Here is a 24,262-nt window from a genome sequence, read left to right as displayed (position 1 = left end):
CGCAGGCTCCAGATGAAGCACAGTTCTGCATTTTCTTCCTTGACTTCAGAATCATCTGCTCGGAAAATCACAGGTCCAGCCAATGAAATTAATTTGGCGCACAGGGTAAGAGAGCAGGAAGGAAACTGCTGTGCTGCACCGCTTAGAGACCAGAAGCTCATGGGGGAAAGTAAGGCAGGAACTGACTGCGAGCCTCGTGCTTAGCCTGGGAACCTTGAAGGGGTGACTCAGGTGGCAGTAGGGACACACGTAGACAATGAGTACTGTGGAAATATCAGTATTGGGGTGTTGGATGTTAGCCAGAATTTCCCATTATTGGTGACTTTGGGTGTCTATCACGAATCTTGTCGGTTACTGTGGCAGCAGTTTCCAATGTCTTCTTTTAAGCTGGGCCCCTCAAACTATTTCACCCTTAGGCACACTCAGGCATACCAAGACAAGTCCTAAAAATCTTTACACTAATACGGCCTTTAACTTGCTTAATTTTCAGTTTATTTTTAAATTATTAGCTACTTGTGACTGGAACAAGTGATCAGCGAACTGCTAGGGGAAAAATGTCTCATTGTGTGTCTGTACACCAGCTAATTTGTATCAACTCTCTTCCTGTGGTGAAAAGCAAGTTAAGAAGCACAAATACTTGGTAGCAGGTTTTTGGTTTTAGTGAGTCCAAAAGCAGTTAAAGTCTGTCAGCTGAAAAGAAGGATATTGATAGTGGCTCAGCAGCAATTCTTTTCAACAAAAGACTGAAAGATCCTTGAATTCAAGTGCACAATTAAACCACATGTTCATTATACTCAGAATTGGCCCTCTTATTTTGTATCAATGTAGCAGTAATCAGGTAATTAGGTTCTTTGCTTTCAATAACTTATGTTTTTACAAAATTTGAGTCTCTAATTTTGGGAAAAACATAAGATTTTTTATATTTTTGTTAGTTAAATTTGTAATTTGCATTTATTATCATGAGAATAGCTTGTGATTTTCAAAAGAAGCATAATGTGCAGCTGTATTAGTGCATCCTCATACTATACTGTGCAAGGTTTGGACATGTCATGGATGGAGGTTATATTCTAGTTATATTCTAAAAAAAGGATTCCCAGGTAACTTGTTTACTTAAATCCTCATCATTCAGATTCATGACAACATTCACAATAATTTATCCCACAGAATTTAATGTGTAGCACATATGCGGGTAAAATTTAAACTATCGCTTTCATATGAATTAAAGGTAAGGACATTTCTTTAAATCTCCACAAAATTTAAGATGAAGCCAGATGATTTTCAAAGGTAATTGGATGTGAACACCATCAGTCTTAAGGGAGAAACCTCTGAGCAACTGCTGTTTCAAGATTTGTTTCTTTAGGAAACTTATATAACAACCTTTCATAAAAAACAAGCTGGATTTGATTCAAAGTAGAGGAAAAAGACTTGTTTTTTTTTCTTGGAGAGTAGCCCTTATATGTTCACATTTGTGGAACAAGTGTCCCCTGACATCAGACTGTGGAATTGCCTTTGTAATTCAAGTCTGTGGGTAAGATATGAAAGATACCACACCAAAATGGTATCCTTTTATCAAGAGAACACTATTGAGTAAATACAGCCCTCAGTCCCTCAGTAACTCTCTACCTACCTCAGTTCCTTAATTGTCATTCCTGAGAACAAGCGGAAGAGTTTATTTTATTGTTATCACTTTCCAAAGAGCAGTATTAAATAATTTAATGACTACAATAGCTGTTTCTGGGTTATCACTAGGATCATTTCACAATGCAACACTTTTCACAGCTTGGTGAAATGTTCTTCTGGGACAATATAGGCCTTTCATACTCACAGCTCTTGTCTCCCACTGGTTTGCTAAACGATGAAGGAATTTCTTTTGAGGCTTTAAGAATAGTATTGTTCAACTTTTTTGATGGAGCAGATGACTTGATTGATTTCAGGCTTCAGGAAAAGACTGCATACCTTTTTTCTCTTCTATTAGGTGACTGATTCTGTATGTTGTTATGTGCAGGACCAGTGTTCCCAGAGATACTAGGCTCTTTGTGCAAGGACAGCCAGAGATATTGCAAGTGTGCATTCCATGGGCCAACGGGTGCTTCAGAAACCTACAGATGTTGAGCAGAGACAAATGCAAAGTTCTGCATCCGGGAGAGAACACAGTGTGCATCAGTGCAGGTCAGAGACTGAATAGGTTGGGAACAGCTCTGCAAAAGGGATGGGAGCTCCTGGTGGACCAGTGAATCTGGATTCAGTAGTGTGCCCATGCAGTGAGAAAGGCTTAACCACATACTGGGCTACATTGAGGACAAGTGTTCATTCCCCTCTGCGCAGGACTTGTGGGTCTGAATGTGAAGCAGGGTGTCCAGTTTTAAGCCTGCAGTATGTGAGGCGTAAACCAGAGAGAAGCCAGAAAAGGGCCACTAAGACGGTTAAGAAGCTGGAGCACCTGCCAAGTAATGCCCTGACTGGTACCTGTGAGCAGCTGCACAACAGAAATGGACAGGACTTTCTGCCTGACCCTGAACCAGCTGTGACCTCCCTGCTGGGAAGGGTGGACATAGGAAATGTAATGCTGGAGAGAGAGTGAGCTAGCGTGGGAGATAATCTAATCTCACTGGTTCTTAAATATACTTTTCTATCCACATCCATTGTGTTTTGTCATTTGCTCTGTCTCACCCATTAAACATCTCTGCTATACGCCTACCTACATTCTTGATTTGTAGTTTCATCCTCCCAAGGGAACTGAGAGCAGCCTGCGTGCAAACATCCTCTGGCCTGAGATTTAAGCACAAGCTTTAGCTATAATATCACCTTCTGTAACTGGCTGAAGAATATTATTTCTTCACTCTTCTACATAAGGAGAGTATCTTATCCGGAACCACTACTGTTAAAATGGGACAAAAGACAAACTATATCACAGACTAAAGCATCAATCACCTTGCAATGATGCCAGCAACTTTTTCCATACATTCCTGACAGCAAGTCCAGCTATTCTCTGCAGTACTCATCCCACCACACAAATTGATACTGGTACCCACCAGATTAAAAGAACAGGCAGCACATCTCCTGTTTATAAGCCTTTGAAAAACATGTTGATTTTCTCATAGGTTTTTCTATAACTACATCTGCTTGGTGCCATATCTGAGAAGGGAGTAAAACGGTACTTGAAGCGATTTTGGCAAAGGTTGTAGGGATGCTGGCTGGACAGCATCAGTGGCTGATGTGGATCAGCAGTGCCATCCAGTGGGACACAGGGCGAGCCGCAGCGCCCCTTTAAAGCCGCCGGGAAGCGAAGGGTCCCCCCCGCGGCCGCTGCCGCCTGGAGGCTGTGTCCACCCAGGGCCGCTCCATTAGAAGAAACTGCGAGACACCTAGCAAGTTAGAGACATGCTGTCACTGTGTTGCCTCGTACCCTCACGTCCTGCTTTGGAGTTGGCAGCAGGCACTTCTGTTATTCAAAGACTTGAAAATTAGCATCCCCACAGCCACTTTCTGCTGCTCAGGAGAAGCCTCAGTAATTGAGTTTTCTTATAAATCACATGTATTGTCACTTTAACCTTTTACTTTTATTTTGCAACCACTGTTTAGATAAACAACCTGCCTCAGTCGGCAGGAAAGTGATTTTATTTCTAGCACTGTTAGAATCCTTCATCCCAAAGACAGCAAGATTTCTGGGATCCAAATCCTGATGGTTTTATTTCTCAGAAACCCATCACAGTTGCATTTACTGTGATAAATTCAAACCCAAATAAATTAAAAAAAAAAAAAAGAGGGGTTTACATTAAAAAGTTTTAAAGTACATTTTAGTGATGTTCTAATATTCCATATCCAACTAATTTTGAATTTGTAGTGATTTAAGTTCCAAGCTTAATTGACTTATCAGACTCAGGACTTTAAACAGTAAGAAGTGGAATCTAAAAGGTAGCATTAAATAAAATCCGCAGTGCATCTCTGCAACTATTTGGCATATAAATTCTCAACAGGCTGGTTGCCCCTTCCATAGCATACCTCTGTGCATCTAAGCTGTTCCTTTGCACAGCACACATGCTCATCTTCATGCCTGTACTGATCCACCACAGTACTCAGTCATGCAAGGTAGCCCACCACCAGCTCTGCAGTTGCTATGATGCTGGCATTCTGCAACTGCACAGGCTTCTACTTCCCACCGTGTGTTTCCTAAGCTGCATCCTTAAATCTTGTAATTCTTAAAGCTATTCTCTCTTTCCGTTAATATAAGTGATGTTCTTTGGGTTAAGAAAAATTATATTCCCTACATTATCTTAACCTTGTAAAATGACAGTGAATTAATATCTGTTAATTAAACAGATAACACATTGCTGTCATTAGTCATTAATGAACAATGTTAATGTTATCTGTTGTGACAGCACAACTGCTGACATGTGTGTGTGCATGCATGCATATATACACGCATGGGGGGGGCTTAGCACGCACAGAAAGACTGTAAACATAATTCTTTAGAAAATAATTTATTCCTTATGAAGAAATCAGAACGGGGATCTTGCATAAAAAAAAAACCTGTATTTGTAGTAGCTAAGATAGCAACAGGTCGCTGCATTCAACCTCTACATATAATTCACTGCGGAATTATTACGACTAGCAGGCAAGTCACACACACCCAGTCACAAAGCATGGAATATTCCCCCAAATACTCATAAATCTTTTGTGTCTTATCTATTTTAACGGGTAAAGTACATATATCCTAGTAAAAAAAAAAAAGATAAACCACAGAATTATCATAGGATAGCTTCCCACTGATTTTTCCCTCGAAACCCCCAAAGTCTAGAAACCCCCAAAGATTAGAAGACATACAAAAACATACAGAAAGCTGAGTTAATTGTGCATAAAGATGAAAAAAAAATAGAGGCACTTCCTGTGTCTGTCCTAGTTCATTAAAAAAACAAAAAACTTCTCAAATGGAATATTTCTGACATAGCTGTGTTGAGCATCACACACAGATACCAGATTGAGAGCAGCTACAGCTGAATGTGCACCGTGTAGTCATTTATCTAGGTACCAAGAAAAAATTGTGAGACTATTGCATTTATGTGGAGAGAGTGAGAGAAGGAAAAAAAAAACCACAAAAACAACAACCCAGAACAAAACAAATACCTGCACAGGCAAGAAATCCAAAGGAAGTTTCTGAACATTCATACAGTAATTAAAAATCATTAAAAAGGTGGAAGACTAGGACTATCCCAAATGACATCACATAGAAAATGCAATTCCAGCTCTACAACATTTTTTTTTATCCTTTTTACAAAAGTATTTGCAACTGTGTAGAAAATTTCAAGCCAAGTACGCTTCACATCTGCAAATGGTCATAACTATTTGAGTAACTGATAGGTTCTATGTATTCAACAAATATCCTGAAGTAATAATGATTCTATTTAACATTTATTCATGACATCAGAGGCGTGTTCAGTTCAAGCTAATAATTTCACTGCAACAGAAAGCAGAAGATGCTGAAGATCACAAACAAGAAACAACCAATTTGTATGTGGCGGTTTGTTTGTTTGCTTCCAAGAATTTTGGTCTAGGCTGACAATTCTCCCATAGGTGCTATTTCTTGTCTAGGCATTGTTTCAGGGAAAAATACAGGGGAATTTACTCTTTTGAAAGAGATAGAGTCTTTTTGTCAGCTTACTACTGTACAACATACAGTATATTTAGTTTGGTTGGGAACTGTCACTGTCAAGATCTTCACTGAATATGCTTACTAAATGCGTGATGCATGCCATAGGGCTGTGCTGATAAACCAGCCTAGTGTTAGGTGTATTTACAGAGGAGATTAGATTATCAGATACACTGAGAAAAGATTGCACCCTAAAGGTCCCAGCTTGAAAGAAAGAGAAAAAACAAAACACCCAGATTGCCCCCCAAAATCACTTCTTCATCAGCTGCTGTAATCCAGGCAATCCTACTTGTACTTTTAATTCAGGGCTACAGTTAATGAATGTTAAAGTATGTGCAGTGAAATGTATGCAGCTTTGCCTTTTAGATCTCCCTCTGACAGTGCTGTGTCAGGACAAGATTCTCATTTCATCTGAACTGCAAAACACCAAAGTCTCTATATAGTAAAACAATGCATGGTTCCATTACTGTGCATTTTTACAATTTGCTTCTTCCAGCAGCCACTCAATTCCATTTAGCAATCCAGCTAAAGTTGCAGCTACAGTGTCCTGCACCTGTAAAAATAAAAAAAGCTCAGGTATTCGAGATAACACTCCATGTCTATTCTTAAAGTCAGAAATACTTATATCAAAACTAAATTTTTATCACTGGTTTAAAGGTCTCTTAGAAAAAATTGTGTTCTTAAGATTAAGGTACAAAAAGAAAACACTACTCTTTACAAAATTAATTATAAGACCCATCAGGAAAGCCTTGCATTCTTGGTATTAAAGTGAATTTTATCTCAATCATTCCATCACCTATTCTGGAACATTATACTTCCTCTGTGAATGAGAGTCTACTTGAAAATTCTTCTTGTAACTCTTAAAGTAAAAATACTGCTAGCTTTAGAATTCAATGCATATTATTAATTCTTAGATTTTGTAATGTATTATAAAATGGCTATTATAAACTCTATTTTTTTAAAAGCCTGTAAACATTTTCCTTATGAAAACAAAGGAATTACCTCAATTCAGGATTTTGTTTTTTCTGATTAAGTCTTATTCTTTGGCTACACAATGTCACCAAAAATAAATTATGTGTGGCTGAGCCATACTGACATTTACTGTGCTTGGCAAGCATAAAAGAATAGGTTCAGGACCTCACATGCTAGGTAAAACCTGATTTGTCAAAAACTCGATTTATCATGTCAAGCAAGTGACAATTAACAGTCTCCTGAAAATGGCAGAAAATCTACCTTGTGTCCAAGGCCTTGTGTTGTGACTCAGGAAATTTAGATTTAAATTAACTGAAGTTTCTTATTCCCTTCAAGACCAGCATTTCATCGTTCCTTATGTTCTGACTCCATCTGAAGTTTCTTGTGTGTTCCTGGGCAAGCCACTTAGCTCCTCTATGTTCAGACAGGCTAATGCTTCATCTTAGATGACCAGAGAAACTAAATTCTTCACCTGAGCGCTCACGTACTAGCGTTGAAAGCTGCACAGTTGCTTAGGTAGGTACAGTTCAGGAACTACCATAATCCTAAATTAAATTTAAGCCACAAGAAATAGAAAATAAAAATTTAAAAGCAAGTACCATCCAGGGCTGACGTAGCAGATTTAGTTGCAACTGATGTGCCACGTAAACACATGGAATTCTTTTCACACCAGCATGAGAGACACAAGACAGAACTAGCAGAGGTCTGTTTGGAGGCCCAAGGGATGGATCAATCATTGCCAAAATACGAGCCAGTTCCTCTTGACGATCATGCTCTAAGAAACAATTTTTAATATACGAGTATTAAATATATGCAAATCCCAAGGAGAATTATTTTTTTTTTATACCTTTCAAATATTTAAGGTTTCAGAGGTGAGGAAACAGAGGGCTGGAAGGGACATAGCCAAATTATCTAGTTCTGCTTATCACAAGGCTGGAGGTTCTGGATTCATGTCACACAGATGCTCATGTCACACCTAGATCTTATTTAAATATCTCCATAGATTCTATAGGCAGCCTATTCCAGTTCTTAATATCAGAGCATTTTCCAAGTACCTCACAGAGATCAAAACTGCAACAAGCCATTAAGAAATACTCACACACTGTACAGTCCACAGCCCTTCCCTACTGACCATACTTTTCTCCTTACTATATCCCTGCACATTTTTTTTACGCTCTTTTCTGAGCTAGCCCTTTCCTTCCATTTATGGAGTTTAATGACTTCACGGAGTTTTCAGAGTTGGAAGGGACCTCTAGAGATCATCTAGTCCAACTCCCCTGCTAAAGCAGGATTGCCCAGAGCACATTACTCAGGACTGCATCCAGGCGGGGCTTGAAAATCTCCAGAGAAGGGGACTCCACAACCTCCCTGGGCAGCCTGTGCCAGTGCTCTGTCACCTGAACCGTAAAGAAGTTTTTCCGTGTATTTGAACAGAACTTCCATTACCCCTCGTCCTGTCACTGGGAACCATTGAAAAGAGCCTGGCTCCATCCTCCTTCAACCCACCGTTTAGATAATTGTACGCCATAACAAGGTCTCCCCTCAGCCTTCTCTTCTCCAGGCTAAAAAGTCCCAGCTCTCTCAGCCTTTCCTCATATGGGAGATGCTCCAAGCCCTTAATCATCTTAGTTGTCCTTCGCTGGACTCACATTTAAAGTTGGTGGATATAAAGACAATCACCATAGTAGGTATTTGCATTAGTCTCCTGACTTGAATTGGCATCCTGATTTGGACTAATTGCACCTTTTACTGCAGTTTTCCTGGTGAAGGTTCTGTTTCCAGGCTATTACACCACCCCTAATGCATTTCAGGCTTTGTTTTCTACCTATGCCCAGGGTTTTTTTACGTTTTTGTTTTTCAAATCCAGATGATTTCCCACACGTAGCTTAGACAGCAGCCGCATCAGTACCTGCTGTAAGTGAAAGAAGGGGGCCATAACACCTCACAGGCAGTTGAGGGACAGTGACTAGAATAGGGGACCCCTTCGACTGGATAAGCCATGAAGAAATAGCACTACTGAAGCAGATTTTGAAAGACTAAGAACATGGATTTTGATGTATTGTATATTCTTTGCAATCTTCTATGACATTCCAATCATTCATAAAATACAAATAAATAAAGAGAAACCCCTTACTTTTATGAGCTTCTGCATTAGCAACATAAATGAATCCATCAACTACTTCGCACACCTTTTTAACTTGAGCTATTACACTGTAGTGCATGGCTTGCTGATTCCCTACTATGCTGTTCTCTTGGTAGAACATCTTATTCACAGCAACAGCTTGCTCTGCCCTTGCTCTCCTCCTTTCCACACTGAAAGATATTTCAATATTTCAGTAGTCAGGTTAATTGAGAATGCAAAACCTCAATTTTGAGAGTCTAGGCAGCACAGGAAAGGGACAGGAAAATTATTCAAGCCAGCAAAAGCATTTCATTTCTCCCCTCCACCTCCCACCCACCCTTCTTTTCTAGTGTACATATAGACATGGTTAGAAATCTGCAAGATGCATATGAGAATATGCCCCAGGATGAGTTTATATAGTGTTTCAGAAAAGAACCAATCAAGGTATCAAGAGGGACAGAAGCACCTGTTCTGTATTTGTCATACATATTTGCTATGTATAAGGTTAGGAAAAGGTTTATTATTTCCACATGAAAATTTAGCAGTTGGAGAAGGAAAGAAAAAGTGAAGATACCCATTGAAGCTTCGGTTTATATGGGATATCCATGCATGTGAATGCAGGCATAAAAAATACATGACAAAGACATGAGGAAAAGTATGAACTAACCGAGAAACTGTACTTTTTGGGTTTTGGTGGAGAACAAATCTTACCTGGTGGTTGAATACAATGTCAGAATGTTGAGTTTTTGATTGTTATTAAACTGAAAACTGACTCCTGATCCAATTCCTACAGGGAAAAAATGAATAGATGAGATTACAACTATTTGGTTACTGAATATAACTAAGTGGTAGGCTGAAAATTCCAGTGGTGCTATAAAATGGACATATCCAAGCCTAGGTGTTGCTGTAAGGGGTAGCACGTTTACTGCTTTATGATGAAATTTTATATATGCTCTAATTGATCAGACTATTAATTTAATTAAAATCAATTCAATAGTATTAAAAGAAAACAACAAGGCATTTCCATGTTTCTGATACTTAGACTTGAACCTAGAAACCTAAGTCAGAGAGGACCTAGATTTGCATGTATTAGCCAAAACTGGCAGAGCAATCGAAAAGGACATAAAAGAAAAAAGATAAAACCACTAAGAAAACACGTTTTCACACTTTCTATAAATACAATTTAATTACTTCAATTCTGCTGTGCTGAAATAAACATTAGTTAAAAAGTAATCAATTTTTATCTCTGGTTTGGACTGCAATGAAATTAGAGATGTTCAAAACTATGTTTTAAACATTGAAAAAAATCCTTCACCTGCTCCTATAACTCTTCTAATGAAATTCACACCATTTGACACCACAAGACTGAATCATATGAAGGATCAGCCTCGACTTCCTGTGTAAAAATAAGTGTGTTTTTAGATGCTTACTGCAAGCAGTATCTAAAGAAAGTTCCATCTGCCTTTTTTCATTACAACAGCAGGTATGACATGGAATTTAGGATCAAAATAGAAGTATAAGGAGCAAAATCATCCCTCCGACATTGTGCAAATTTAATCATAAATTCACTGCAACTATAATTTTATCCTAAATGTTCATTGCATTTATTCCTCTGAATAAACACAAAGAGAGAAAATACTTTTTTTTTTGAACCATTGTGCTATTGAGATACAAGAGGAGAAAAAAGCATCCCTTTTCTCTATTTCTCCCCCAATTTTTTTGTTATATCTGTTTACAAAACAAAAAAGCCAAAACACAAAACCAACATTACCATGAATTTGTCTTTGAGGTAGGCCAGCTACCAGCAGAATTTCTGGGCACGTCATCATCTTTTGCACTAAAGAGTCATCCAGCTCTTCCAAACCTGGCCCAAACATTGCAAAGCGAGGTTCTGCCTGAGTGACCAGTGATTGCAAAAAGGAAGTCACTGCCCCATACCGGGGACGGCTTGATTTCAAACTTCTTCTACTCTGAGGACAGCTTTTTATATATCTGTGTAAAATAGATGCAACTAGAAATTAAACACAAAATACAAAAGAGGTATTAATCAAACAACATAAATTGATTTAGGTCCCACGCCGCTCATGGTTTGTTACTGGTACAACTCAAGCACAGGTCAAAAATGATAAAGTTCCAAACAGATTATTTCAAGCACCAGTACAAAGCAGGTAAAGCCATCAGTCCTTTCAAAGTGCAAATGCTGACTTTTGGACCTTTGTACACTTCTATATATGGATTTTTTGGTTTACGTTAAAAAACAAAACAACACAACACATGTCCCCATCCTCACTGAACACACACTATTGGTAAAATAACATCAAAGCTAACAAGTCATATACAATATAAAAAAATATGAGACTTCTGAGTGCATTTCAAACCTCGATTAGACCACTTTTGTGTTTATTAACTATGAAACAGGTAACTGCCTGAAAAGGACCGTATCCCCTGTAGGCACAGAGAACGCACGTTGTGAAATGAGACAGATGTTGTCTGCAAGCTTATGTGCTCATTTGATGCAGAAGCTGGAAGGCATGAAAAGTCTTTGGTAATCAAGGGAAAGAAGTAACAGTCCTAGAAGTAACAGTCATCCTAGTGAAGCAGCTTCAGTCTTTGCTTCTGTGGTCACAGTAGGCTGCTGCTGGACAAATCACTGCAGGAAAACATTAAACGTGTGATCCTTTACAACCCAACTGAGATGCTTCAGTTGAGATAAGCAAAACCATGAGCACTCACAGACACAATGGAAATCAGTGACAGGTGCTCTCAAATAATTGATGCTCTGAAGTATTCAGACCTACAGAGATTTAAATCCATTGTTCAAAATCAGTAGATATTTTGCACTTCAAATTCTGGGTGTGTCTTTCCCATCTGTAAAGTGGGGATGAAGGGCACAGAGATTGCAGAGGTTAGTAGTGCACTCATCATGAAGCAACTGTTTCATGAAATTATCTTTGGAAAATTTAACTACAAATTAAAAAAAAAAAATACTGCAAATTAATTAAAGGAATCGGATGAAGTTAAAAAAAACCCACAGAATAATCTGCTTGTCTTAAGAGTTCTTCTCAGTTATCCAAACACGTTATGAGAGTTGCTACGCTTTTCAACTATACTAGCTGAAACCAAAGTCTTGGTCTTATGGCCTTTGATCAGAGGTAAAGCAATACCACTTGTTATTCTGTGCATATTATAAAAAAAAGCCACTTTTTTTTTCCCCCTAGGTCTTCCAGGTAAGAGGGGGTAAAAAAAAAAAAAAAGAAAAGATTCATTCCATTTGCTGTACTTTGCAGACTCCTTCCTTAGTACTTTTATTAAAGTAAGAAATCATTTGCCATTGTACTGAGAGCAAAGAACACATTTTTATCAAGATCAACAGTATGCACACCTTCCAAAATGACTGTATTTCTGTGACACAGCAGACATGCAGTTTACAAAAAGCTTTAATTTTTTTATGTTTGACTTTTTTTTATATTTACATTCTTCCTGAATTCCAAAGAGAAAGAGCTGACCAAACTGTCAAACATCACGAAGTTTAATTTCCAAAATAAACAATGGATTTGAGACACATCAAAATTTAAGCAGTGGCTTGCAGCACAGCTTTACTACTGTAAATATGACACATGCTTGTCGGCTGAATACTACAAAGTCATGTAAGAGAATATGAAGATACTTACACTGTCATGTAATCATACAGCGCATTATCACTGTCTTCTGAAAAGGCTTTATTAAAAATCTCCACATCTGGGAGTGATTTCCAATCAACGGATGTCCAAAAGGGGAGATCCCTGAGGAGAAAATACCTCCACAACAATGGATCTTGCACAGCCGCCCTCCAATAACAACTCGTGCTTCCCAAACGGCACAAATCTTGGGGTGAGAGGAAGGACATGATGTTCAGCTGCACATCAATCTGAAAACCGTCAAGAGCAGCGGGTTTAACGACCCAGGAACTGAGAAGTGGAAATGCAAGAGGCGGGATAACTAGCTTCCCACCCTGACCGGGCCCCACTCACCGGCAGCGCCTGCAGGGCACTCACATCCTCCGCGTCCTCCGGGAGCGATGGATGCGGGGCACCCGCGAACGTGGTGGTACCACCGCGTTCGCGGGTGCCCCGCATCCATCGCTCCCGGAGGACGCGGAGGCCACCCCGCACAGCCGCCTCCAAGCCGCCCTGCTCCTCCGCTCCACCGGCCGCCATGGCACTGAGCCCCGCTGCCGTCACCACCCCCCTCGGATCCAGTGCGCCGGCGCCAGCGGGGTGGAGAGACACGTAGTCATCCTTGCGTGGAGTTTATGACACAGTCATTTTTTTTTTTTCTAGAAAGGCTTGATTAGACTTTAGACCTGTGTTCCAGGAGTCCTTTGAATGCATGTTTTTAATGCAACAGAAGAATACATTTTGATAAGAACAACAGTCACTGAAGCAGAGATCACCTCCCTAAGCGTGCTCTTCAGGCACAAGGTTTCTTTCAGCACAGCGAAAGCAGCATATTTTAGCTGTGGAATTTCATGAAGTAACACAACATTTGTTTTGCAGTTGCTGTGTTCCACCCTTGGCCATTTAAAGGTCCCTCACATACAGCCACATACTTTGTTAACATGTTTTTGCCCATTTCTCGGAAATCCAGCGACACACTCTGTGATCCGCAGCTCAGGTCACTGTTAGACACAGAATCTGTTGTCCCAAGGATTTCCTGCTTCCCTTCTCCACAGTGTTGTAGTCCCCAGTAGCACATTTCTCCACTGTACATCATTGCCAGTAAGTGAGTGTCACTAAATATACCTGTAAAAATAATTCAGATCAAGTACTTTATTGTTCTAAGCAAGTACACAGCTTGTTAACAACTTTTTTTTTTTTATCAGTGACACTGTAAAAAAAATTCAAAAAGGCAGTACAAGCCTATGAAAGAGGTACACCAAAAAAACCAAATTTTAACCATGAGATGACTGACACTGCCTAGAAGAAAACCTGGATCAAGGCCTTGCTCATTACTCTAGCCATTTTGCCCCTCCATAGTGCTAAAACCTTTAATATTTCCATATAAATATTATTCTGATAATTGTTTGCCTATTTATCTTTGAGAATTTCAGTATTTCTTTACAATACATTAAGCACAGGCATGATTACTCATATTTATTTTAGAATACTTCTGTGCCTCCCCAAATTTAAGCCTAAAAAAAGATGCTGTTTGAGCACCACCTTAACTCAGGTTAACCAGCAGCAGCTTTAGTATTTTAATAGAAAACCACATATGTACCCATGGTCACTGAAAACAAAAAAAAAATCCTGCTAAATAAACTTACAAATCAGTTACTGAACTTGGCATTGTGTTGTAGAGCTGAATTGGAGCAATGCCACTTTCAGATGAAACTAACCAAGAAGGTGCTCTATCCCCCCATAGCTAGAGCTAGTTTTGAGTATGTACGACATGGACCTCACGTTCTCAGTACCAGCAGTTTTACCTGCAAAATCCCCCCCTGCTGTACCACCCTACCTGCATCACACTAATGCAGCCTCAGATCCTCACACAAACGTACAAGAGTAATGCAAGTTACATAAAGCTACATAAAGCTACACAAAGCGGAGACAGAGAGAATGAAAGTTTGCCAAATCTAACCAGTTCTGCACGTACTTTCTACCTGTGAGATATCAGTAATTCTGTGTTCTTCTCTGTGTTCTCCTAGATCTAAACAGGAAGACTAACATGGTCTTCTAGCACCCTCTGCAGTCATATTTGTGCCTTCAACACTTGCCAATTGACAACTGGATGGCTGTAAAACAAACATGCTGTGCATAAAAGACCCATTTCCTCATTTCACTTTCCTCCAGTGCACTCAAAAACATAGAGAAAATGAGCACTGCCAAGTCCTAAAATCCAGGAGTCAAAAAGAAGTGTGGGGGAGCAGAAAGCATTGCTGCCCGTTTATCTGCCTCATCTGTTTTTTTTGTTGTTGTTCTAAAAAGTGGCAGTTTTTTTAATACAAATGAAGTCAAACAGCAAAAATAGGCAATAAAGCATTTCATAAAGTGGAGCAGTTAAGAGGAGTGGGTTGTAGGGGTTTTGGAGTTTTGGGAGTTTTTTACCTTCACTGAGTAATCTAGCTGTGTCTTTATCTTGAAATGAGACATCTTCATTTAGCTGAAGAGGGCATCTCAAGCTAAGCATCTTCATCAAGTAATGAACTCCATCATTAAGACACTGAGTACAGTTAAAAAATGAGGGGGAAAAGACTTTTAGAGAAGATCTGATTAATGATAGCCAGAAATACTTCTTGCTATGAATATCCCAAACCCCTATTTAAAAGGAAAAAGAAAAGCTATATTTTAAAGTGAAGTCAACCTTTAAAACTGTATTCACATGCTCGTAGAACTTTTTAATCTTCTTTACCTTTTTAAATATGGCAATGTTTCCTCGTAGCCATTCTTTCCTTTCTTTTGCTGTATGACAATACATGTAAAGCAGAGCTCCTTTTCTCCAGTAAAGGCATTCTAACAACTCTGCACCAAGGAGGTTGATGGGCTGAAATAAAATCCAACAAACTGGGCTAACCCAAAACTAAACCATCTGAACTGCTCATGTACACACTCACACACACAAACAGTGTCAAATTAAGTACAGTATCTAAAGTTAGACACTTAACATCAACAGTCACAGGCACAAGCCTAACAATTTGGATTTAAACTGCCAAAAGCACATTGAATCATGAAATGTTAGCAAGAAAAATTATGAAGACGCAACACATTTGAAAAAATATTTTCAGTAATCACTATTTAAATACAAGACTTGAAAATTTTTCAAAATATCTTAAATTCTGCCTATCAAAAATACAAATACTACTATTGTATTTCAGATTTTTTTATTTTTAAATGATGAAACAATTAATTCTCTGGCTGAATACTGTTAGTACTTACTTTTTCATTTATGTTGCATTCCCTCACCAGGCCTTCTGGTTCTGAAAGAATGCAAATAAGTTCTTTAACTTTTTGCAGGGAAGATTCTTCTGGAAAATCTTCATCCACAAGCTGGTTTTCCTCAAAATATGTGATGTCTAAGACAGCCTATGAAAACACGATACACACTGTAAAAATGCTACCAGTAAAATAATCAAATAGTGGTGTGCAGTAACGTACAAACTTGCTACTGTTCATACAACATTACCATTTTAAAGTAATTTTTAATGTTTAGTTTACAAAAGCTGCAAGTTTAAAGTATAGTAAGACTGTTGACAGTGAACGTAAACTCAAATCCCTTTCTGTCGTACAGTACCAACACAATTATTATCAACTTTATCTTCTAGTCCAGAAAAAAGCAGCCCTGTGCTTCATGGATGTTGACTGCAAACACCAAGTAACAGAGATCCCTTTCTGCTTTACCTTTTCCTACACCCAACCCTTTCCCATACTCTACACAGTCCATTTTCTTGAAAGGGAGTTCTTAATGCTTTAAATACACTACCTGTGTATACAGCTGCCAAAGCACGGAAGGATGTTCTTTCCCTTCGTTACAGAGGTCCTTTAATTTGTCCAGAGTAGCAGAGCCCTTTTCTAAGAAGGTATCTGAAGAAAGAATACAACGCTTCCTTAGCACTGAAAAGCACTGGGCAAGAGCCTTGCTTACTCCCCCTTTTCACTTCATAGTTTTATCCATCCTTGCTGTATCTACAAGAGCACCTGAATAACATAGCATTTAAACCGGCCCATTGTCCTGTTAGACAACACCTTTCACGACTAAATAAGGGCACTCATAGTTACGGTCTGGCATTTCAAAACCAGTTCCACACACTCCATTGGCAAAGAAGTCATGTACCAGAAGCACCACTTGCTAACGCGCCAGTACCCGTTAGGCCTCAGCCGCTCTGTCCCTCCGGGGAGTTTCCCCACGGAAGCCTGGGCCGGCGCCAGCAGCACCGCTCCTGGCCCGAGTCTCATTTCGGAAGACGGAGAAGGGGAAGCCCTCAGCAGCTGTCCCCGAGCCGACGCTCCGTTCCGCGCCCCGCCTCCCCCCCGGCCCTCTACCCGCGGCGCTGCGGGACGGCGCGCCGGCAGCAGAGGGCGGAGCGGGCCGGCGCCACGTCCAAGTCAGGCCGGGCCCGTTCCTCTCCCCTCCCTCCTCCGGCCTCTCACCGTCGCCGCCCGCTCTCCTGGGCGCGGTGAGCCGCCGGCCCAGCGCCGCCAGCCGCGGCAGCAGCGCGGACATCGCTACCCCCGCCTCGGCTACCCCCGCCTCCGCCATCACCGCCGCCCGTCACCGCGACGCGCGACGCGGCGGCGGTTGGGGGCGGCCGTGAGGGCGGGGGCCGTTGGGGCGGGGAGAGGCGCGCAGGCGCGGAGGGGCCGAGCCTGCACCGGTAGGGCGCGGCGAGGCGCCTTGTTCGGCAGGGCCGGGCCGGGCCGGGCCTGTACGGGACTGTACGGGACGGGATGGGCTGCGGTGGAGCAGCGGCCGCTGCTGCTCCGCTCCGCGCTGCTGCCGGCTGGGCCTGCCAGCGCCGCGGCGGTGGTGATGAGGCCTGGTGGGCCTGGCCTGGCCTCAGGCCGTCCCGTGGCTGCGGCGGGCGGAGCGGGCAGGCAGCGAAACGGCAGCCGGGGCTGGTGGGAGCGCTGTGTGCGCCCCGGAGGCTGGGACTGCAGTTCTGGTTTTAGGTGGACTTTAAAGTTCTTTTGTGACAGGCGTGTGTGGCACGTGCAGGTCTGTGTCGGGGTCCCCAGGGAGAGTCGTTGGCCTGTCCCGGTGTTGCCCCCATCCAGCTGCTCTGCGAAAGGCATCGCGTTTTTTTTAATGCCAGAACCATATTTTTTATCAATAAATATATCTTCATTGATTTTTTTTAATTATGTTTTAGTATTGGACTACTTAACACATTAAAGGTACAACTGTAAAAGTACAGTCATCTTGCAACTGCATACCTTTGGCTACAGGAATGAGACTTTCGCTCCAATTTTTTGTCCAACTTTAAATAGCACATTTTGTGAACTTCAGAAGTGCTGAATAGCTTCAATGCCATAAGGGGAAAACAGTTAAGTTTTCCTTTTAACAAAATCTTGCTACTGCCCCACAGCAAATCACAGAATCATAGAATCATAGAATGGTTTAGGTTGGAAAGGACCTTGAAGATCATCGAGTTTCAACCCCCCTGCCATAGGCAGGGACACCTCCCACTAGACCACGTTGCCCAAGACCACGTCCAGCCTGGCCTTGAACACCTCCAGGGATGGGGCCTTAACAACCTCTCTGGGCAACCTGTTCCAGTGCCTCACCACCCTCAAAGTGAAAAATTTCTCCCTAATGTTTAATCTGAACCTGCCCTCTTCCAGTTTAAAGCCATTCCCCCTCATCCTATCACTACATGCCCTAGTAAAAAGTCCTTCCCCAGCTCTCCTGTAGGCCCCCTTTAGGTACTGGAAGGCCGCAATAAGATCTCCCCGGAGCCTTCTCCAGGCTGAACAGCCCCAATTCTTTCAGCCTCTCCTCATAGGAGAGGTGCTCCAGCCCTCAGATCATCCTCGTGGCTCTCCTCTGGACACGCTCCAGCAGGTCCATGTCTTTCTTATGTTGGGGACTCCAGAGCTGGACGCAGTATTCCAGGTGGGATCTCAGGAGGGTGGAGTAGAGGGGCTGAATCACCTGCTTTGACCTGCTGGCCACACTTCTTTGGATGCAGCCCAGGATACGGTTGGCCTTCTGGGCTGCAATTGCACATTGCTGGCTCATGTTGAGCTTCTCGTCAGTCAGCACCCCCAGGTCCTTCACCTCAGGGCTGCTCTCTAGCCATTCCCCACCGAGCCTGTATTTGTGCTTGGGATTGCCCCGACCCAGATGTAGGACCTTGCACTTGGCCTTGTTGAACTGCATGAGTTTGGCTTGGGCCCACCTCTGCAGGCTGTCCAGGTCCCTCTGGATGGCATCCCTCCCCTCCTGCGTGTCTACCTCACCAAACAGCTTGGTATCATCAGCAAACTTGCTGAGGGTGCACTCGACCCCACTGTCCATGTTGCTGACAAAGATGTTGAACAGTACAGGTCCCAGTACCGACCCCTGAGAAACACCACTCGTCACTGCTCTCCACTTGGACATCAAGCCGTTGACCGTATTTCTTTGAGTGCAACCATCCAGCCAGTTCTTTATCCACTGAGTGGTACATTTGTCGAATCAATGTCTCTTCAATTTAGAGACCAGGGTATTGTGTGGGACAGTGTCAAACCATTTGCACAAGTCCAGGTAGATGACATCAGTTGATCTTCCCTTGTCCACTGCTGCTGTAACCCTTTCGTAGAAGGCCACCAAATTTGTCAGGCATGACTTGCCCTTGGTGAAGCCATGCTGGCTGTCACCAATCACCTCCTTGTTTTCTATGTGCCTCAGCAGAGTTTCCAGGAGGATCTACTCCATGATCTTGCCAGGCACAGAGGTGAGACTGACTGGTCTGTAGTTCTCTGTGTCTTCCTTACTTCCCTTTTTGAAAATAGGGGTGATGTTTCTGCTTTTCCAGTTGGCAGGAACCTCACCAGACTGCCACGACTTCTCAAATATGATGGCTAGTGGCTTAGCGACTTGATCTGCCATTTCCCTCAAGACCCACGGATACAACAATTCTCGTATTGTCAGTTTTGGGACTGAAGGATGACTGTGCATTGGTAAGTTCTCTTCTTCAGGTCCATTGCTTCCTTGGTCCTGCCCTCCCTTCTCTGTTTCAATACCCAGCTATGATTTTGTGTGGCTTTCTTAGTTGGCTTCTTTGTAACTAGTGAAGTGGGCAGATGGGTCAGCCCTTAATAGTGAAAGAGATGTTATCCAGCTCTCAAGATGTCTCTTGTAAAAAAAAAAAATAAAAATAAAACAACAACAACAACAACAACAACAAAACCTAACTGGTTGTGTGCTGCTGACTTATTTGATAAAGGAAGTGGTATCTTTTTTTCTTCCCGTGCTTCAGACAGTGCTGCAGCTTACTTTAGCTGTATCTGTTTTGAAAGCTAGATGTAGATGCAATTACTTTTTTTCCAGAAGTTGTTATCCACTCTTTCTTTAAATATACAGTGAAAACTGGTTTTGACCTTTCTTATTGGTGGCTGAGATGGAAGAAATATGTTTCTGTTAATACCAAGCTGGTAAAATAGAAGCTGCTACAAATGTTAAAAAAATGGGGTGATGTCCACTTCTCTGAAGAAAAGAGCACCTGGAAGATTTTTAGTGGATTTATTATTTATTTGTTCCCCCCCCCCCCCCCCCCCCGATCTGGTTTTGCCATAAAATCAGTGAGGGAGCAGAAGACACCTCTAGTGGCTTTGAAGTGTTTTTCTTGTCTTGTATCGTACATACTACCTGTTGGGAGGTGATTTGCAAGGAACAGGGGTGGCACGACTTCTGGGTAGACACCTGAGGGACTGCAGAGCCTGGAAGAGTGGCTGGGCTGAGCCAGGGTGGGATGCTGCTGCCTCACCGCAGTGGGCAAGCCCTCGCCTCCCCCTGGGCTCTGCCTCTCTCCTGGCAGGAGTGGGGTCTGAACAGCCCCCTCTCCATCCCTTCCTCAAGATGTGTTCCCTCTGGCACCAAACGTCCAAGCTGCATTTTGTAGTTTGTGGAGCTGCTGTGCTAGTCTTCTCCCCACACCTTCAAAAGTGCTTTGGTCTAAAAAACTGGTGAAAGACTAGGTGTCTGATTATTTGAGAGAAGTGACCTCAATTTGACTTATGTTTTGTTTGGGTTTTGTGTTTTGGTTTTTTTTTTTGTTTTGGTTTGGGGTTTTGGTTTTTTTTTTGTTTGTTTGTTTGTTTGTTTTTTGTTTTTTGTTTTTTTTGCTTAGAACCTGTTTAGATAAAATCCCTGCCAGGTATTTGAAAGACAATGGCCTGGTTTGGGGTTTGCTATCTCTCACTGTCCTTTTCAGGGCTGGGAAATCTTAAAATTCAAATTCTCAGAGCTTCACACAAAGATAAAGTTGCATCCAATATTTTTCTGAAAATTTTCCATGCTTAAGAATAAACACTTTTTTGGGATGACGCTTTTTCTGGAAGCAAAAAAGTGTTTTGCTCCATAGCGTTACTTTAGGGAATAGTTACAGTATGGTAAAATGATCTCAGGTGAAGGGATTTGCGTGGGATTTGTGACCTTTCAGTGCCTAGCACTACCTGTTTTTAAGGCTACTGTTACTAATAAGGGAAGGCACAAGGTGTTGACTGTTTAGAGACAGGCTCTGTTTCTAAATTGGTGGAAGCACAACAGGAAAAGTGTTGTGGTGTGTAAACAGTTGCAGTTGATGGAAGAGGGAAAGCAGTTACGATTTTGTCCTTCAGAGCCAAGAATATGGCATTGCCACAACTTTTTTCCTGTCATTTTGGGTTTATATATAAATATAGCTCACTGTGTATGCACATGTAGGTATGTAGGGTGTGAATGTAACGTAGATTCTGGAGACTGCTACAGTAGATTCTGCTGCTTCTTTCCTTCCAAACCACATCCTCTTTCTGTCCTTCTGAGATCTGTGTGTGTAAATGTATATGTCACTAGAGAACAGACTGGTTGTAACTATACACTTTGGAATTATTTTTGTCCTGTGGTATTCCATCAACACTTACTAACTGTCCTAATATATGTAACTGTGAAACCGGGCTAGCCTGACATCTCTGAATACCTGAAAACTTTGAACGTATTGGAACAGCTAATGTCTTGGATATACATAATCTACCTTGCTTTAGAAGTTCTGTAACATCTTTTATTTCTGAATGTTGAAGAAATAATTATTAAACACAAGTGTGTTGTTCCTCTGTATATTTAGTATTACCCAAACTAGGAAAATGGTTTTAGCTTTAATTAAAAATACAGATTTGTCTAGAGAAAGCAGCTTAGCACAGCAATGATTGGTGCACTTTTATTATTAGTAGCAACTCCTAGATCTTTTAAGTTGTGAAGGTTGTCCAGATTTTCTTGAACTATGGCGCCTAAGCAGTGTGATAGTGAACTCATACTAATTCTCGGAGAAAGTAGCCAAGAGAGAAATTTTGTTGGGTTCAAGTGAACTATACATGTTCACAGAATATCTCAAGTTGGAAAGGACCCATAAGGATCATCATGTCCAACTCCCTGCTCCTCGCAGGACCACCTAAAACTAAACCACATGAGCATTGTGCAGACTCTCCTTGAACTCTGACAGGCTTGGTGCTGTGACCACTTCCCTGGGGAGCCTCTTCCAGGGACCGGTCACCCTCTCAGTGAAGAACCTTTTCCTGATGTCCAACCTAAACTTCCCCTGGTGCATCTTCATTCCATTTCCTTGTGTCCTGTCGCTGGTCACCAGAGAGAGGAGATCAGCACCTCCCACTCTGCTGCCCCCCATGAGGGCACCCCTTGCCTTCCGATTGTGTGCTGTTTGATCTCTAGTAAGAAAGCTGTGAGAAAGAGGCTTTCCTTTCAGCAAATTTGTCCTCTGACCGGAGGTTACTAAGCCTGGTGATGATTACTGGATTACTTAGTGCTTGCTTTGGTTATGAACTGACTCTAAATGTTAAAAAAAAAAAAAAAAGGTGAAGAAAAAGGAAAAAAAGAAAGGAAAAAGGGGGTATGTGTGGAGGTGGAAGTAGTTAGTAATGAAAAAAATTAATGGAAAGACAGAGATGGAAAAACTAGATTAGACCTGATCAAAGAAGACTCAAAAGATGTCAGACATTTTCCCTTATCTAGCAGATTCTTAACACTTTTAGAGTCTGTGGTCAAAATTTGTCTTCAAAATGAACAGAGGAGACGTCCTGGATATTAATACAGATGTACTTGGCTAATTTGAGTTTATAGCAGCATGCTTCAAGTTCTGTAGAACCTGGGAGAAATTATAATACTATATTTGGTACAGCATCTTTGAATGACACTAAATTACTATGATTTCAAGAATAAATTTATGCCCTTATTTTGCAAGCATGAATAATTTGTGATCCTCATAAATTTTTATGGGTAATTTAAGTGTTCATCAGCTGTCTCTGAATTTAATACAGTAATTATAACTGAAACAGGTGTGAATTAACTTAGGAAAGATGAGATAGGCTTATTCAGCTGTGCAATAGATTTCACAAATGTATGTGTTCTCTGTTAAATTACTTGAATTAGAGATATATTTGAAAATGTTAAGTAGTAGTGGTATATTTTTGTTAGTAAAGAAATGAGAAGCAACTTAACTTCTTTGATGTTTTTGTTTGTTTACAAAAATTACAAATTTTTATAGTGGACAAAAGCATAATTACCTAAATTAGTGACAAATTCTATTTTACTGGGTGTTAGTGGGAATTCAGGATTTGATCAGAATTTGTGTGCGTGTGGTGGGCATTATGCTGATTTAGCTCTCTTGGAAATGAGGCTTTGCTGTTATGGGTGCCTCTAGTAACTAAGGAGCACTTTATAAAAATTAATCCAAGGTACTTGCTCTTTTTACTTATTTATATGTATTAATAACAGTCATACTTGTCTCCTGTGGATTTGAGTAATAGCTCAAAATAAGGTTGAAGTTTGGTTCATGTCCATCATGTTTCATTTTGCATCAGCTGATGAGCTTTAGTGAGCAAAGAGGTGAACTGGAGGGATGTGTCAGCTTCACAGTCTGTTTTGTGACTCACCTGGTCAGAGCTGCTGCAGTAACAACTGGATTGTTGAACTCAGACGTAAATGTTGGACTCACACCATAAACTGTTTTAGCTGAGGGGTATAAGAAGAACTGGTTTTATATAAATACTTGAGAGAAACTGAATTTATTAAAATGTGTTACAGAATAGTTGGTCCTTCGCATGTCTTTCATCACTGTATTCTTTGAAGCAAATCTTTCTTCTCTTGAAAATAAGCAAAAAAAAAAATCTATTTGTGCACAGAAACTATTAAACAAGGGTCTTTATTTATTATATGTGAGCTTCATGAATTTGTTGTATCTCATAATGTCTGTAAAAAAGATGGTCAATATTATGGTATCACCTTTCAAATGCTCCTTAGATTCACAAAAAGGGGATGCATGTTCTCTCTTTCACAGTGTGGCTTTGCAATTACCAGGGAAGGCGTGTAAAACTAGAATTGGTTTACAATAATTCTCAGAAAGTGGAAGGTAGTTACCAAAGATTTCCTCCACGTTTGTGGCATTAAGCACGATGAAATGATTTCCAGAATTCAGTGTCATAGTGGATAATGTCATGGCATTGAATAAGGAAGTACCAAACTCAGTCAGTCCTCTTAAAATAAGGCTGTGTATTCAGTCTGAAATATATCCAAGTCAGAGCATTTGATATTTATACTGTTCATGCCAAACGTGAAATCGGGGCATGAGGGTGATCTGGAATGGAATTTTACCTTTCTGTCAGTAAACGTGAAATATGTTTATTCTGGAGAGGCATGTGAGTGCCGTTAGTAGACATTGTAGGTGTGTCATATTTTTGTTTGCCTAACCTTGCATTACTGTTCTTTGTTCTACCTGCTTTCTACTCTGTGTATAGTTCAGCTGGTGCCCTGACAAAATATAAACCAGCTGCTTTCTTACGGTGTGGTCTCCTGCAACT

At 41.1% G+C, this 24,262-nt stretch overlaps 2 protein-coding genes across 2 annotated transcripts; both read right to left on the bottom strand.

The window, feature by feature from the left end:
* Positions 1-4,295: 4,295 nt before the first annotated feature.
* FBXO4 (F-box protein 4) lies at positions 4,296-12,959 on the bottom strand. The gene is made up of 7 exons (XM_082497912.1): positions 12,752-12,959; positions 12,413-12,648; positions 10,513-10,733; positions 9,453-9,528; positions 8,754-8,932; positions 7,219-7,394; positions 4,296-6,200 (listed from the first exon to the last, which is right to left on the bottom strand). The coding sequence occupies exons 1-7, from the start codon at positions 12,935-12,937 to the stop codon at positions 6,111-6,113; spliced, it is 1,164 nt and encodes a 387-aa protein (XP_082354038.1). The 5' UTR covers positions 12,938-12,959; the 3' UTR covers positions 4,296-6,110.
* Position 12,960: 1 nt separating this feature from the next.
* RIMOC1 (RAB7A interacting MON1-CCZ1 complex subunit 1) lies at positions 12,961-16,979 on the bottom strand. The gene is made up of 6 exons (XM_082497911.1): positions 16,865-16,979; positions 16,197-16,297; positions 15,653-15,799; positions 15,129-15,260; positions 14,825-14,939; positions 12,961-13,522 (listed from the first exon to the last, which is right to left on the bottom strand). The coding sequence occupies exons 1-6, from the start codon at positions 16,971-16,973 to the stop codon at positions 13,233-13,235; spliced, it is 894 nt and encodes a 297-aa protein (XP_082354037.1). The 5' UTR covers positions 16,974-16,979; the 3' UTR covers positions 12,961-13,232.
* Between the last annotated feature and the right edge of the window lie 7,283 nt (positions 16,980-24,262).

Source organism: Vanellus vanellus (assembly GCF_965231255.1).
Source record: "Vanellus vanellus genome assembly, chromosome: Z".
NCBI classification, from domain to species: Eukaryota; Metazoa; Chordata; class Aves; order Charadriiformes; family Charadriidae; genus Vanellus; species Vanellus vanellus.
Note: the sequence above shows the minus strand (reverse complement) of the source record. Positions and strands in the feature narration are given on the sequence as shown.